This window comes from Acinonyx jubatus, chromosome A1 (genome assembly GCF_027475565.1).
Source record: "Acinonyx jubatus isolate Ajub_Pintada_27869175 chromosome A1, VMU_Ajub_asm_v1.0, whole genome shotgun sequence".
NCBI lineage: Eukaryota > Metazoa > Chordata > Mammalia > Carnivora > Felidae > Acinonyx > Acinonyx jubatus.
The window spans coordinates 134,464,190-134,479,956 of NC_069380.1; the positions used below are offsets into that span (position 1 = coordinate 134,464,190).

Consider the following 15,767-nt stretch of genomic DNA (forward strand, 5'->3'; position numbering starts at 1 on the left):
AGAATCTTCAATATTTATTCATAATCAGTATGTAAGAAATAACAATTGATTAATTAGGATGTTTTCAGGGCGCCTGGGTGGCTCAGTCAGTTGGATGTCCAATTCTTGATCTCAGCTCAGATCATGATCTCACAGTTCTTGAGGTAGAGCCCTGCGTGGGGCTCTGCACTGGTAGCATGGAGATTGCTTGGGATTCTCTCTCTCTCTCTCTCTCTCTGTCTCTCTCTCTCTGTCTCTCTTTCTCTCTGGCCTTCCCCTGCTCTTTCTCTGACTCTCTCTCGAATTAAATAAATAAACATGGGAAAAAATTATAAATTAGGATATTTTCATGCTACTAAATTTGAATCACTTCATGTCCTGAAGTCTGTAATATGTGTAGTCATCTTAAATGTATTATTGATTCTGTAAGATATCATCTCAAAATGCAAGAACTTTTTAGTAGTTATGGCAGTATTTAGAGGAAGTGTTATGACTCTTGAAATGCTAGAAATTTCACTAATGTGTAATACTTTGTAAAGATCTTAGGGGCGCCTGGGTGGCTTAGTTGGTTAAGTGTCTGACTCTTGATCTTGGCTCAGGTCATGGTCTCACTGTTTGTGGGATCGAGCCCTGCATCAGGCTTTGCCTGCTTGGGATTTTTTCTCCCTTCTTTTCTCTCTGCGCCTTCCTTGCTCAACCTCAATCTCTCTCTCTCTAAATAAATAAATAAATAAAACATTTAAAAAAATAATAATAAAGATCTTATAACTTGGCTCTAACTAAATTGTAATTATAGTTATTCCTAGAGAAGTCAATTTAGAGATGTCAGTTAAATGAGGTTTTTGAAAAATGATGATTTAACTTAAATACTTAATTTTGAAAATGTACATTTTCAGATGGTATAACTTACAGAATTATGTAGAAATTACAATTGATACTCATGTCTGGAAAGCTGATTTTTTTTTCTTTTACTTTTCGTCTTCCTAGGCACATACCATGTTATTTTAGATGAAAGCCATTACAAAGAATTGCTGACACATCATGTCAGTCCTCCACCAGCTAGCTCAGGTTCTGAATGCTCACTTATTCGTATGGGTAAGTGTTTATTTTATGTTGTTGTAAAATGGATATTTAAAAATGACTGGGGTCAAATTAGACTTGCTGTTTTCATTTGTACAAGTTTATTTTAATGCTTAAGAATTTATTTCTTTTAACTTAAATGTTTTATAATTAGAGAAAATTATCCTGTTGAAGCAATCTTGGAAAGTACAAAGAAGTTAAAAGAAAACTAAAACCGGGGTGCCTGGGTGGCTCAGTCGGTTAAGTGTCCAACTTCGGGTCAGGTCATGATCTCACGGTTCATGGTTTTGGGCCCTGTGTGGGGCTCTGTGCTGACAGCTCAGAGCCTGGAGCCTGCTTCGGATTCTGTGTCTCCCTCTCTCTCTGCCCCTCCCCCACTCACTCTCTGTCTTTCTCTTTCTCTCTCTCTCTCTGTACCTCAAAAATAAATAATAAAACATTAAAAAAAAAACAAAACCATTTGTTGTCCTGTCACAAGAGCCATTACTGACTTTGTTTTATTTTTAAAGCTAGAAAGGTACAAAGACACTGCATTTACAGAAAAATTCTTATTGTGTTAAGAAATTTAAAAGATAAGCTACAAAATTCTTTGTACTGTTTGATCAAAGCTGTGTAATACAAACTGCAAACACAGAAGGTTGCAGGGAGGTACATCACATTGTTTAAAAGGGATTTTGGGGGGTTGCACCTGGCTGCCTTAGTTGGTAGAACCTGTGAGTCTTGATCTCAGGGTTATAAGTTTGAGCCCCACTGTAAGTGTAGAGATTACTTAAAATCTTTTAAAATAAATAAAGTAAAATATTTTTTTTTAAAGGGATTTTTTTTCAAGAAAAGAAGAATGATGGGTTTGCATCGTCTGAAACAATTTTTCGTTTTCTTATATTTTCCAAAACTTTTATAATGAACACTTATCATGTTTACAATGGAAAAAGGCATAAACTTTTTAAGTATGAGAAAGGATTTCTTTATACATTTTTTTAAAGTTTATTTATTTATTTTGAGAGAGAGAACGAGATGGGGAGGAGCAGAAGAGAGAGGGAGAGACAGAATCCCAAGCAGACTCTGCACTATCAGCATGGAGCCCGACGTGGGGCTTGAACTCATGAACTGGTGAGATCATGACCTGAGCTGAAATAAAGAATTGGATGCCTGACTGAGCCACCCATCCTCTGTCTCCCTGCCCCTCCCATGCATATGTGCTCGCTCGCTCTCTCTCTCTCTCAAACATTAAAAAATAAAGTTAAAAATAAAAATGTTTATTATTTATTTTGAAAGAGAGAGCATAAGCAAGCGCTTGCAAATGCCGCTGGGGAAGGGTCAGAGAGAGAGAAACACAAGCAGGCTCAGTGTTGTAGCGCAGAGCCCTTGGGGCTCAATCCCAGGAACCATGAGATCATGAACTGAGAAATCAAGAGTCAGAGGCTTAAGTGACTGAGTCACCTAGGTGCCCTTTGATTTTTTTTATTTTGTTGTGTTTAAAAAAAAAATTTTTTTTATGTTTATTTATTCTTGAGAAAGACAGCGTGAGTGGGGGAGGAGCAGAGAGAGAGACACACACACAGAATCCAAAGCAGGCTCCAGGCTCTGAGCGCTCAGTGCAGAGCCTGATGCAGGGCTCGAACTCACTGACTGTGAGATCATGACCTGAGCTGAAATCAGCTGCCCAACTGACTGAAGCACCCAAGCACCTCTTGTTTTCTTTGCTAATATACATTTTTTAACTGTTAGTGAGATGGAATGCTTTTCTGTCTTTTTTTAGTCCATTTCTAGTACTGGTCAACCTCTCCTGTTTCCTTATCTGTAAAATGATGTGTCTATCTCGTGTGTTGCGACAATTAACGTAATACACTTAAAGCATACAGAATAATACTTGACATAAACAGTTAATATATTTTAAATGTTATGGTTGGCTAATTTTTTTTTATTTACCGATAACATTTCTTTTGCCCGTATTAAAGTTATTTAAACTTATAATAATGTATTCTTCAAATTGATTTGTTAGAGCCATTTAGGAATATCAACCCATTTTTGTCACATGCTGCAAATATTTTTTCATTTGGCCATTTACCTTTACCTTTCCTTGTTTTGATCTGTAGATAGACTTAAATTTTTTATGTAATGAAATATGTTTTTTTATGGTTTCTGCTTCTCTTGGACTTGTTTTCAGAATTTAAAAATATGTATGGAGGGGGACCTGGGTGCCTCATGTTAGCCGCCAAGTCTTGATTTTAGCTCAGGTCATGATCTCATAGTTTCGTGACATTTAGCCCCACATCGGGTTCTGCACTGACAGCATGGAGTCTGCTTGGGATTTTCTCTCTCCCTCTATCTCTACTCCTCTCCTGCTTGTGCTCGCTTGCTTTTTCTTTCTCTCTCAAAGTAAAGAAATAATCATCAAAAAAAGAAAAAAGAACTTCCTTAAAAAAATATGTATGGAAAGCAAATTACATGGGTTTGGGCATACCAAAATTTTAAACATAGAAGTATATTCTTATATAAAATGAAAGTGGACAGCTATGTAATAGACTTCTCAATGATGTCAGAAGTATTTAAAAATTACAAACATTTTCTTTTTAAAAAGCAGCACGTGTTGTTACTGAATTAGAAAATTACAAACTTTAGAATCTACGGCCATATGTATGGACCAATCTTTCCCCCATATTCTCAACTTTTAATTTTTTTATAACCTGGTATTACTATACATACTATAATAAGCCATTCTAAAAGTCAGGAGAGAGAACTTTTGTACAACTTTGTGGGCTTTCTGGTAGGAACATTTTTAGCTTCCTAGTCCTAGAATTTTGCTATGTGCTTGTAAAAAGAAAGTAATACATTTTCTTCTATGAAGGATTTCCTCAGCATACCATTGCTTCTCTGTCTGATCAAGATGCAAAACCCTCTTTCAGCATGGCGTAAGTAAAAACTTTGAAACTGTCAGTGATGATGTTTTTACGTTTTAAATTCCTTCTATAAGTTATAAGTTAAAAAAAAACGCTAAAGTTATATGGGCTTGCAGTGTATTTGCTTTTGTAAAAGGTTACCTTCTATATAGCTATAACAAGGAGTGAGGACTATCTCCTTTACTCCTGTGGAGTAATCTTCAGGATATATTATTAGGTAAAACAGCAAAGTAGAGAAAAGTGTATAGTATACTGCCAGTCCTCTAAGATGAAGGCGGAGATTTGACTAGATATACAGTATGTTTATATTAATGATAAAAAGACTAATTGAAATAAAAAGTAAACACTAAAAAAATGTTTACCTGAGCAGTGTGTAGTGAAAGGCAAAGGGATAGCCCCTAGACTTTTCTGAACATACCTTGTTTTAACTGTATAACTTTATATTTTACATAATTATAAAGCAAAGTTAAAATAATTCTTAAAAATCACAAGTAAGACTTGTGTCTCCAGCTATAAAGGTACCATAGGGACTGAATTTACTTTTCTCCCTCCTGCCAGACAAAACATATAACACAATGATTTTCAGACATGGACCACAGACAGTGCAGGTAAATGATCCCTGAAAGAAGGGAAACAAATGAGGTGAGCCCTGTGAGTGCAGCTTACTGCCTAGAAGAAATATCTAGGCTGCATTGTAGGAGGGGAAACCCACACAGAGCCTGGAGGTCTTGATCAGTTGAAGAAACAAAGTTCAGAGTTTGGGGAGGCTGAAATGGCTATAATTTTCTAGGCACAGCACTAGAAAGTAAAGGGCTGGACAGAGAACTCTTGGGATTGCAGGGACTTCCCTGGAGTCATCAGCTGAGTTATGGTTATCCCACTCCTATGACTGCTACTAGAGACCCAGGAAAGAACCACTGAAGAGGAACAGGCAGCATAGTCACTGGAGCTCACACGGGGCAGGGAATATTTCATGTTCTCACAGTCATTGTGGAGAAACCTTTTAACAATGGGCATTGAACAGTGTTCACAGCAATGGAACCAAATTAATTCCAGGACTAACAGCTATTATGGACAGCCTAATGAACTAAAAAGCAAGTTTTGAACAGATCAAACTATTTCCAAGTATATTCTAGAATATTCTATACTTCATTTCCAAGTACATTCTAGAAAAAGCCCCAGTATATTTAAGGGAATACCAGAAAAATCCAGCACCTAAAACAAAATAAAATTCATAATGCCTGGCAGCCAATCAAAAATGACCAGGCCTGCAAAGAAGTATGAAAATATCACCCATAACAAGGAGAAAATCATTGAACAGAAACATATTCAGAAACAACACAGTTGATGGAATTAGTGGTTAAGGTGTTAAAACAGCTATTACAAAAAAGACCCAAATCAAAGTTCTAGACACAAATGTCTGAGATGAGAAATACCCTGGATGGGATTAACAGCAGATGAGTCCCTGAAGAAGAAAATATGAGTGAATTCAAATACCTTACTGCAAATTGGGGTGCCTGGCTGACTTAGTAGAGCATACGACTCTTTATGTCGGAGTTGTGAGTTTGAGCCCCATATTGGGTGTAGAGATTACTTTTTAAAAAACCCAGAAAACAAAGACATTAATGCACACTATTCAAAACAAATGCAGAGAGAAAAAAAGGTAAAGAATGAACCTTGTGTAAGTAAACTATGAAACAACTTCAAGATTTTACAGGGTAGGATACTTTCTTTTGCTGTAACCATTCACATTGTCATATATCATTTTAAAAGTAATGTTTCCTCCACAGGCACTTGGATAGCAGCACTGAGCCAGGACTTACATTAGGAGGGTATTTCTGCCCACAATGTCGAGCAAAGTACTGTGAACTTCCAGTTGAATGTAAAATCTGTGGTAAGAAACGAACTATCCTTTATCCAGTAAATTAATCTTTAAAAGCTTCTTACATATATTGCTGTTAAAGTAAATGTTAGTATTAAGCTCTGCCTATGTTTCTGGATTTAATGTGTGAGAAGAGTATATTTTTTAATTGAATGCTCAGTACTTCATTTCTAAGAATAACCATGGCATTCTAGAACAGTTTTCTGATTCTCTTTCTGAAATGAGTATGTTCTTTAAAGGCATCGCAGTAGATCTGGTAGACGTTTTTGCAGCTCTTACTTTCTTTTTAAAAAAAAAAATTTTTTTTTTAATGTTTATTTATTTTTGACAGAGAGAGAGAGAGAGAGACATAGCATGAGTGGGGAAGGGGCAGAGAGAGAGGGAGATACAGAATCTGAAGCAGGCTCCAGGCTGTCAGCACAGAGCCCGATGTGGGGCTCAAACTCACGGACCGCGAGATCATGACCTGAGCTGAAGTCCGATGCTCAACCGACTGAGCCACCCAGGCACCCCACAGCTCTTACTTTCATTGTTTCATTTATAAGTTGGCTAATGGCCAAGAGAGGTCACACAATTAGTGACAGAAGTAAGACTCCATCCTGGAATCTCCTTTTTAAGAGACATGTAAATAAAGAAATGAATACCAGCAGTCCTGAAAAAAAAATACCTTGAAAATATTTAGCCTATCATTTCACATTTTAGCCGTTGTCTGTTTTTTTTTTTTTTAACATTTATATATTTTTGAGAGAGAGACAGAGCGTGAATGGGGGAGGAGCAGAGAGAGAGGGAGACACAGAGTCCGAAACAGGCTTCTAGCTCTGAGATGTCAGCACAGAGCCTGACACGGGGCCCAAACTCACGGACTGGGAGATCATGACCCGAACTGAAGTTGGATGCTTAACCGACTAAGCCACCCAGGTGCCCCTCAGCCATTGTCTTAATGAGGTTTAGGCTATTAAATATGACTCTGTGTTTTATTTGTTAGGTCTTACTTTGGTGTCTGCTCCCCATTTGGCACGGTCTTATCATCATTTATTTCCTTTGGATGCTTTTCAAGAGATTCCTCTAGAAGAACATAATGGAGAAAGGTATATGAGTTTTGATTAATTTATATCTATTATATGTGATAATGTTTGAATGCATTGTTACTACATAGAAAAAGATAGTCATATTAATTTGGGCAAGATTACTTCTGATACAGAGAATAAGATGGTAGAATGCCTTCGTTATGACTGAATTGACTCATTATTAGAGAGATCTGGATTTCCAGAAATTAATTTTCCTAAACCCATCTATATATAGTAAGTGTAGTCATATGCTGATATATCAGCTCTCCAAAACAACAAAAGAGCCCTGATTTGTAGCCTTAGCCAGTTTCTGTGGTGTAAAACCAAAGGATTTATCCAGAAGGTCTAATACTGTGGTCTAATGTTCTTTAGCTATTTCTTTCCTAAAGGATATTTTCTACTTTTGAAGGACAGAACTTGGTGGATTGAAACGGATTGCCAAGTGCCTAACATAGTTAGGAAATATAGACCCACACTAAAGTTTATTGTTGTGAAATTTTAGAATATGCAGCAAAATACTATCTGTAAGCATTTCTGGAGAGGGAAAGTTAGGTTACATAATCTGGAATTAAAATTATTTTGCTTTTCAGCAATACTGGATGCTGCCAGGGAGCAATTTCCATCAAAATTTGGAGTGACAGTTGTTACCAACCTAAATTACATACCTGGCAAACTTATCAAGTAAATGTAGGTAGAATAAAGACATTTTCAGACTTGTAAGGCCGCAAAACAAGACTTTCTGGGGAAGCTGTGGAAGAGATGTTTCAAAGGAACTGAGAAAGAGAATAACCAGAAGAGAATAGGAATATTTATCTAAAGAAAGCCCTAGGATGATGCTAAGGGGAGATTACAGAATGACACTTGTGTATCAGATATGGAGAATAAATAATCCAATTTGGAGAAGGTCTGAATGCTCCAGCCAGGAGAGATGTCACCTGGAGGACGAATTCCTGATGGAGGCGGACATAGAGAAGGCTTTGAGACTTCTCAGGGAAAGGTTGGGGCTGAGTTGGTGATAATTACATAGAAAACTAAGGTTGTGGACCACAATATAGTTATTAACTCCAGGAAAAAAAATATTTTTTTAAGTTTAGTTATTTTGAGAGAGAGGGAGAGAATCTGCTCTCAGAGTCCCATGCAGGGTTCTATCTCACAAACCGTGAGGTCATGACCTGAGCTGAAATCAAGAGGAGTCAGATGCTTAACCAACTGAGCCACCCTGATGCCTCCAGCAAGAAAATATTTTTTTAATGTGCTTTATTATTATTTTCTAAATGTTTATTTCTGAGAGACAGAACACGAGCAAGGGCAGAGGGGAGCAGAGAGAGAGGGAGACACAGACTCCAAAGCAGGCTCCAGGCTCTGAGCTGTGAGCACAGAGCCCATCATGGGGCTCAAACCCATGAACCACCAGATCATGATCTGAGCCAAAGTCAGAGGCTTAACCATCTGAGCCATTGAAGTGCCCCAAGAAATATTTTGAAGAAGAGTTTTATTACATGACTCAGCTGAATATGTTTATGTAGTCATAATAAAACCAAACATTTAATATTGTTCTATTCAAAATGATTTCCTTACGTAGAAAGAATTGAGAATTAGTTGTGTGTATACATGCTGTTGGTTCAAGAAGGTTGAAAGAGAATTAAATTCTCATCTCCCATAGTAGGGGGTCTATAGCCAATGCCAGAAAAAAACGAGATCTCACTGTAAGCGTAGGTAACTATCAAACAGTTAAAAGTTTTGCAAGTGGGGAACTGGAAATGTAGTGGGGGTGGATGGGGAGAGGGCCTCTATTTTTTTGTAGTAAGGTTTTTTTTTCTTTTTTTTTTTTAAGTTCATTTATTTATTTTGAGAGAGAGAAAGAGAGAGTCGGGAGGGGTAGTGAGAGAGAGGCACAGAGAGAGAGAATACCAAGCAGGTTCTGCACTGTCAGCATAGACCCCAACACTGGGCTTAAAATTCAGGAACCACGAGATCATAACCTGAGCCAAAGTCAGTTGCTTAACTGACTGAGTCACCCAGGTGCCCCGAACTTTTTCTTTTCTTTTTTTTTTTTTTTAAGTCTATTTATTTATTTTGAGAGAGAGAGAGAGAGAGACAGAGGGAGAGAGGTAAAGAGAAGCCCAAGCAGGCTCCATGCTATGAGCATGGCGCCCAGCACAGGGCTGGAACTCACAAACCCTGAGGTCGTGAGTCTAAATCAAGAGTCAGATGCCAGAGCCACCCAGGTGCCCCATTTTGGGATCTTGTAACTCTTTAAACCATTCCTTGAAAATTAAGCACTTAGGCATCCACACATAAATTAATTTCTGTCCACCTAGAATTGTACCAGCTGTCTGCTGTCTTCAGGAGAGTTGCAAAATAGTCATACAGATTATTTTCTGTAGGGCTTAATTCCCTGGCAGAATCCCAGTAGGAAAGGTGTGTTCATATTTAACCTTGATGAAAATAAAATTAAAAATTTTTTACGACTTTAATTTATTTTTTATTTTTTAGCCAAAACAATTTTTTATTGAAGTATAATTGACATAGATCCTGTTATTTTCAGGTGCACATCATAGTGATTCAATTTTTTTTCCAGTTTATATATAATTATGTATATAATTGTATAAAATATAATGAAGTACATATATTTTTTTTCAAGTTACCTAACATAGAGTGTATATGGTGTGCTCTTGGCTTCGGTTGTAGATTCCTGTGGTTCATCACTTCCATGCCACAGCCAGTGCTTCCTCCCAACAAGTGCCCTCCTCAGTACCCATCACCCATTCCCCATCCCCCACTCCCTTCCACCCTCCATTTGTTCTCTTTAAAAGTCTCTTATGGTTTGCCTCCCTCTCTGTAACGGTATAGATATATATTTTTTTCTTTCCCTTCTCCCATGGTCTTCTGTTAAGTTTCTCAACTTCCTCCTATGAGTGAAAACATGATACCTGTCTTTATCTGAAAAGTTAAAAATTTTTTAAGGTAGAATTTTCCTTTGTGAGATGACTTTGGGACTATAGAATTTTCTTAAATTATTGGTATTCTTGATTCTGTCTTTCTCATAAAAGTCATATGTAAAGATAATTACTTATTAATTACAGGATTCTTGTTACTGAGATTTTGCCGAACTGTATTAACAAGTGAGTTCCTAACAAATAATTCTTAAACTTTCTTTTTCAGATTTTGTTATGGATGTCAGGGGGAATTAAAAGACCAGCACGTAAGTTCCTGTGCTTTCTAAATGCTAAGTATTGTCTAAGAAATACTGAGGAACTAGCATTAGAAGTTTACAGTATATTATTAAAAACCAGGCTCTTACCAGGTTATCCCTCAGAAGGGATAACAGTAGGTAGGGGGTAAATGGAAGTAAATTAGTTTAAATAGGGGCACCTAGGTGGCTCAGTTGGTTGAGCATCTGATTTCAGCTCAGATCATGATTTCACCAGTTCGTGAGTGCAAGCTCCACATCAGACTCGCTGCTGTTAGCACTGAGCCCTCTTCAGATCCTCTGTCCCCCTCTCTTTCTGACCCCGACCCCCCCAATCATGCTCTCTTTCTCTCTCTCCCAAAAATAAATAAAATTTTTAAAAATTAGTTTTTTTTTTAATAATTCTCCATTCTAATTTTCCTGTAATAATATTTTAGTACTTTAAACTGTCTTTAGTTTACAAGCTAAAATGCATTTAGATGGAAAGTATTAAAAGTTTTTTCTCCATAACTTACTTTAGGCTCTGTCACAGTGTACTTTGAAGTTACCATTTAAGGTGGTTTCAGACCAGAGGTTGTTCCCCGATTGTGCCAATTAGAAAATATTTTCAAAAATTTTGAAGGGTGCAATTTGAATGTATACACTTATGTAAAGATGCAGATAAGATCAGTGTGTAGTTTTATTTTTATTGGTAATGTGTCCATATTTAAAACTGTACTTTATACACTATATAAAATATTAGTTGGAAGGATTGCTTGCTTGTTTTACTCTCATATTTGATAAAACAATTTTATTAATTTTTACATGCCTCTGACATTGGTAGCTTCATCCTCACTATAACCACCATTGAATCTTTTGACTTTTTTTTGGATGGGGAGTGGGTTTGATTCTTACAGTTTTTTTGCTACAAGCTATGATGCAGGGAACATCTGGTACATATTTCTTTCTGCATATACACAGTGGTTTCTCTGGGGACTCAGAACAGAAATTGTTAGGTCAAAGGGTATTCATATTCAGCATTCGTATTTGACATTTTAATATATGCTACCAGACTGTCCTTCTGAAGGTCTGAACTTAGACTATACTGTTAAATGTGCTTCTTTTTTTTTAATTTTTTTTTTTTTTAAATTTATATCTAAGTTAGCATATAGTGCAACACTAATTTCAGGAGTAGATTCCTTAATGCCCCTTACCCATTTAGCCCATCCCCCCTCCGACAACCCCTCCAGCAACCCTCAGTTTGTTCTCCATATTTAAGAGTCTCTTCTGTTTTGTCCCCCTCCCTGTTTTTATATTATTTTTGTTTCCCTTCCCTTATGTTCATCTGTGTTGTATCATAACATCCTCATATGAGTGTAGTCATATTGATATTTGTCTTTCTCTAATTTCACTTAGCCTATTACCCTCTAGTTCCATCCACATAGTTGCAAATGGCAAGATTTCCTTCTTTTTGATTGCCGAGTAATCATATATATATATATTTATATATATATATATTTATATATATATATTTATATATATATATTTATATATATATATTTATATGTATATATATACATATACCACATCTTCTTTATCCATTCATCTGTCGATGGACATTTGGGCTCTTTCCATACTTTGGCTATTATTGATAGTGCTGCTATAAACATTGGGGTGCATGTGTCCCTTCAAAACAGCACACCTGTATCCCTTGGATAAATACCTAGTAGTACAATTGCTGGGTCATAGGGTAGTTCTATTTTTAGTTTTTTGAGGAACCTCCATACTGTTTTCCAGAGTGGCTGCACCAGCTTGCATTCCCACCAACAATACAGAAGAGATCCTCTTTCTCCACATCCTTGACAACATCTGTTGTTGCCTGAGTTGTTTATGTTAGCCATTCTGACAGGTGTGAGGTGGTATCTCATTGTGGTTTTGATTTGTATTTCCCTGATGATTGATGTGGAGGGAACATTTTTTCATGTTAGTTGGCCATCTGGATGTCTTCTTTGGAGAAGTGTCTGTTCATGTCTTTTGCCCATTTCTTCACCAGATTATTTGTTTTTTGGGTGTTGAGTTTGATAAGTTCTTTATAGATTTTGGATACTAAGCCTTTATTTGCTATGTTGTTTGCATATATCCTCTCCCATTCTGTTGGTTGCTTTTTAGTTTTGCTGATTGTTTCCTTCACTGTGCAGAAGCTTTTTATTTTCATGAGGTCCCAATAGTTCATTTTTCCTTTGATTTCCCTTGCCTCCAGAGATGTGTTGAGTAAGAAGTTGCTGTGGCCAAGATCAAAGAGGTTTTTGCCTGCTTTCTCCTCAAGGATTTTGATGGCTCCCTGTCTTCCATTTAGGTCTTTCATCCATTTTGAGTTTATTTTTGTCTGTGGTGTAAGAAAGTGGCCCAGGTTCATTTTTCTGCATGTCGCTGTCCAGTTTTCCCAACATCACTTGCTGAAGAGACTGTTTTTATTCATTGGATATTCTTTCCTGCTTTGTCAAAGATTAGTTGGCCATACGTTTGTGGGGCCATTTCCAGGTTCTCTCTTCTGTTCCATTGATCTTAGCATCTATTTTTGTGCCATCATTTGACTGTTTTTAAGAACACATCTTTACTTGTATACTTTTTGAGATTTAGTAATTTTTTAAACTGTGTATGGTACTGCCTTGGTAATTTTACTCCATGGCACAAGTATCCCTATATGTAATACTGATAGAATTATAGATTTTTAAATTTTATCTTATGTGTGTCTTTTCCCATATTAAGTAGTTCAGTAGTTAAATAAAAGGGGAATATAATTTGTGCAGTTGTGAGATCATTCCCTAGCAATAACTAAATCTGTGTTACAATTTTGTGCTTTTCTTTTTATTTTTTTTAAGATTTTTTTTTTTTAAGTTTATTTATTTTGAGGGAGAGAGGGAGAGAGAGAATCCCAAGCAGGCTTTGCACTGACAGCTGTCTCATATCAATTAAGTTATCTTGAGGGAGAAACAGAGACAGGGAGAGAGACAATCCCAAGCATTCTCTGCCATGACAGCCCAGAGCCCTGGGTGTTTAATCTGTGAGATCATGACCTGAGCTGAAATCAAGAGTCGGACACTTAACCGACTGAGCCACCCAGGTGCTCCCATGCTTTTCTTTTTATTCGCATCAGAGAAATGACCACTCTAAGCATTTGAAACCAGCCCTGCTTTCAAGTTCATGTGTCTTCCCCAGACATTTACATAAAATGAAGCAATTGACAGTGTCTTACAATACAACAGACTGTAATGAGTCAAAACAAAGTAATTTTCTGATGATAAGGAATAGGGTTTTTTTGGAAAAATAATCACCTGAGATTTGAGAATAAATAGTACAGTGGAAATAATGGGTAGGTGGGTGGGGCAAATTGATAAGACATGGAAGAGCAAAGCAGTGTGAATGTCTTCTAGCTATGCTGCACTTAACTCTGGGAAACTATTTTTTAAAATCTCTTTTCTTCTTTTCACTGCAGGTCTATGTTTGTGCTGTGTGCCAAAATGTTTTCTGTGTGGACTGTGATGTTTTTGTTCACGATTCTCTCCACTGCTGTCCTGGCTGTATTCATAAGATTCCAACTTCTTCAGGGATTTGATTCCAGCATATAGTGCACATTGTATGTGTTAAAAGGACATCTGCAACTGTAAATGAAATGATCCTTTAAAAGAAGTTCCAGTTAAAATATGAAGGCCAGTTTGAAAGGAAAATATGATTTAAGAAGCTTTTTGCTGAGAAAATAAGGGATTGGAGCACCTGGCTAGTTCCGTTGGAAGAGAATGAGACTCTTGATCTCAAGGTTCTGAGTCCGAGCCCCATGTTGGATTACTAAAAGATAAAATAAACTTAAAAAAGTAAAAAAGAAAATGTAGGATTTTATTACATTTTAAAATTTATGTCTTGTCATAGAAATGCCCAGATTTCAATAGTACTTTACTCAATTTTGTTTTCTATTATTTTGAGTTAACAATGTTTTCAGTCATTATACATTATTGTATTTAAGTTATTTACAATTATTAAATTGATATGAGAGTTTTACTGCCTTATAATTAAAGTAAATGAAGAATCTATAGTTTATTTTTATTCAATTTTAGTGTAAAAAGAAAAGTATAAGTGTGAATTCACTGAGATTCGTCTCACATGAAGCAGTAGTTAGGGGCCCCTAGGTGGCTCAGTTGATTAAGTGTCCAGCTTCGACTTAGGTCATGATCTCGCGGTTCATGGGTTCAGGCCTTGCGTCGGGCTCTGTGCTGACAGCTTGGAGCCTGGAGCCTGCTTTGGATTCTGTGTCTCCTCTCTCTGCCCCTCCCCCTCTCACATTCTGTCTCTCAAATCAATAAATGTTAAAAAAATTAAAAAAGAAAATTAAGCAGTAGTTAGGAAATTATTACTGCTACACCCACCTGAGGGGTTTCTTTAGGCTTAACTAAACAATTAGAATATAATTGCAGAATTTATGCATCTAAAATTATTTATAGCTATGACCAAAAGGGGCCTTTTTTTTTTTTTTTTAATGTGTATTTATTTTTGAGAGAGAGACAGAACATGAGTGGGGAAGGGGCAGAGCGAGAGGGAGACACAGAATCTGAAACAGGCTCCAGGCTCTGAGCTGTCCGCACAGAGCCCGACATAGGCCACAAGATCATGACCTGAGCTGAAGTCGGACGCTCAACCGACTGAGCCACCCAGATGCCCCAAAAGGGGTCTTTTTAAGTTTAAGCATTCAAACTTAAAAGATTACCATGACCACATGTAGCACCAGTATACTCAAAAGAGATAATAAATGGGAACAGTGGGCTGCCAGTAGGACAGTGTCCAGCAGTCCTTCTTAGCACGAGAGGTCCTGTAGCAGTTCACCCAAAACAGTTTAGGTGCAAGGTGATGAGATCCTTCACAGGCCTCAAGGAGCCACTATCTCTAAGTACAACTTCCAGGGTCCCCACAAGGGACATATCAGTCTTAAGAGATACCACACTCAGAGGAGCCCAAAGCTTGAGGTTCCCATCCGATGATTTATAGTGCATTCAGTCCAGATACAGTTTAGTAGCCAGGAGTCCTTTATGTCACCAGAAAGTTGCCTAGAAACAGTTGACATTCCTACCTTCATCAGTTACTGTGATAACACAGCCAGAAAGCTTAACTAAAGGGGACATTCACATGGAGGGAAAGAAAAGGTCTTCCTTCACTTTCATAAGGTAAGCCTACTGCATCCTTTGTAATAGTTGGTAAAGGATTTTACCTAATGGAGTATATCTAATACCACCATTTTGTTGGATATGAAACTGGTTTACCTTTTTGTTCAGGCTAATGAAGCCAAAGTTGTGTCTCTTCCTGTTAGCCTCATTCAGGTTCATACCCAGGGATTATTCAACAAAACCCCCTTTAACTTTCCCAGTGTTTTTACTGGAAAAACTTAGGTGAGAATGCATGAAGAGGTCTGTATTTCAGGTTCAGTATACATGGACCATTATAGGGAGAACTCTTCATGGTATACCCTGTTGAGAATTATTAAGGGTTCCATAGCAAAGGTATGTTTATTTTAAATCTACAAACTTTACTCTAGATTGAGTGTCACTATGATATTTATGATTTTATAAAAGCAATTCTTAGTGAAAAACATTATCAGTAAAGATGATATATTCCTACCTCAGAGAGTCTATTCAATAAAT

The 15,767-nt window shown here is 37.0% G+C and overlaps 1 protein-coding gene across 2 annotated transcripts in view; it reads left to right on the top strand.

Annotated features, from left to right (window-relative positions):
• LOC106977079 (general transcription factor IIH subunit 2) overlaps window positions 1-14,166 on the top strand; it is a 35,307-nt gene extending 21,141 nt beyond the window's left edge. For both annotated transcript variants that reach the window (XM_015074577.3, XM_015074578.3), the window contains exons 11-16: window positions 967-1,074; window positions 3,908-3,971; window positions 5,750-5,853; window positions 6,827-6,929; window positions 10,074-10,113; window positions 13,577-14,166. In XM_015074577.3, the coding sequence (XP_014930063.1) occupies window positions 967-1,074; window positions 3,908-3,971; window positions 5,750-5,853; window positions 6,827-6,929; window positions 10,074-10,113; window positions 13,577-13,696 (539 nt within the window). In that variant the 3' untranslated portion in view covers window positions 13,697-14,166. The remainder of the gene's footprint in view (window positions 1-966; window positions 1,075-3,907; window positions 3,972-5,749; window positions 5,854-6,826; window positions 6,930-10,073; window positions 10,114-13,576) is intronic.
• Window positions 14,167-15,767: the final 1,601 nt, after the last annotated feature.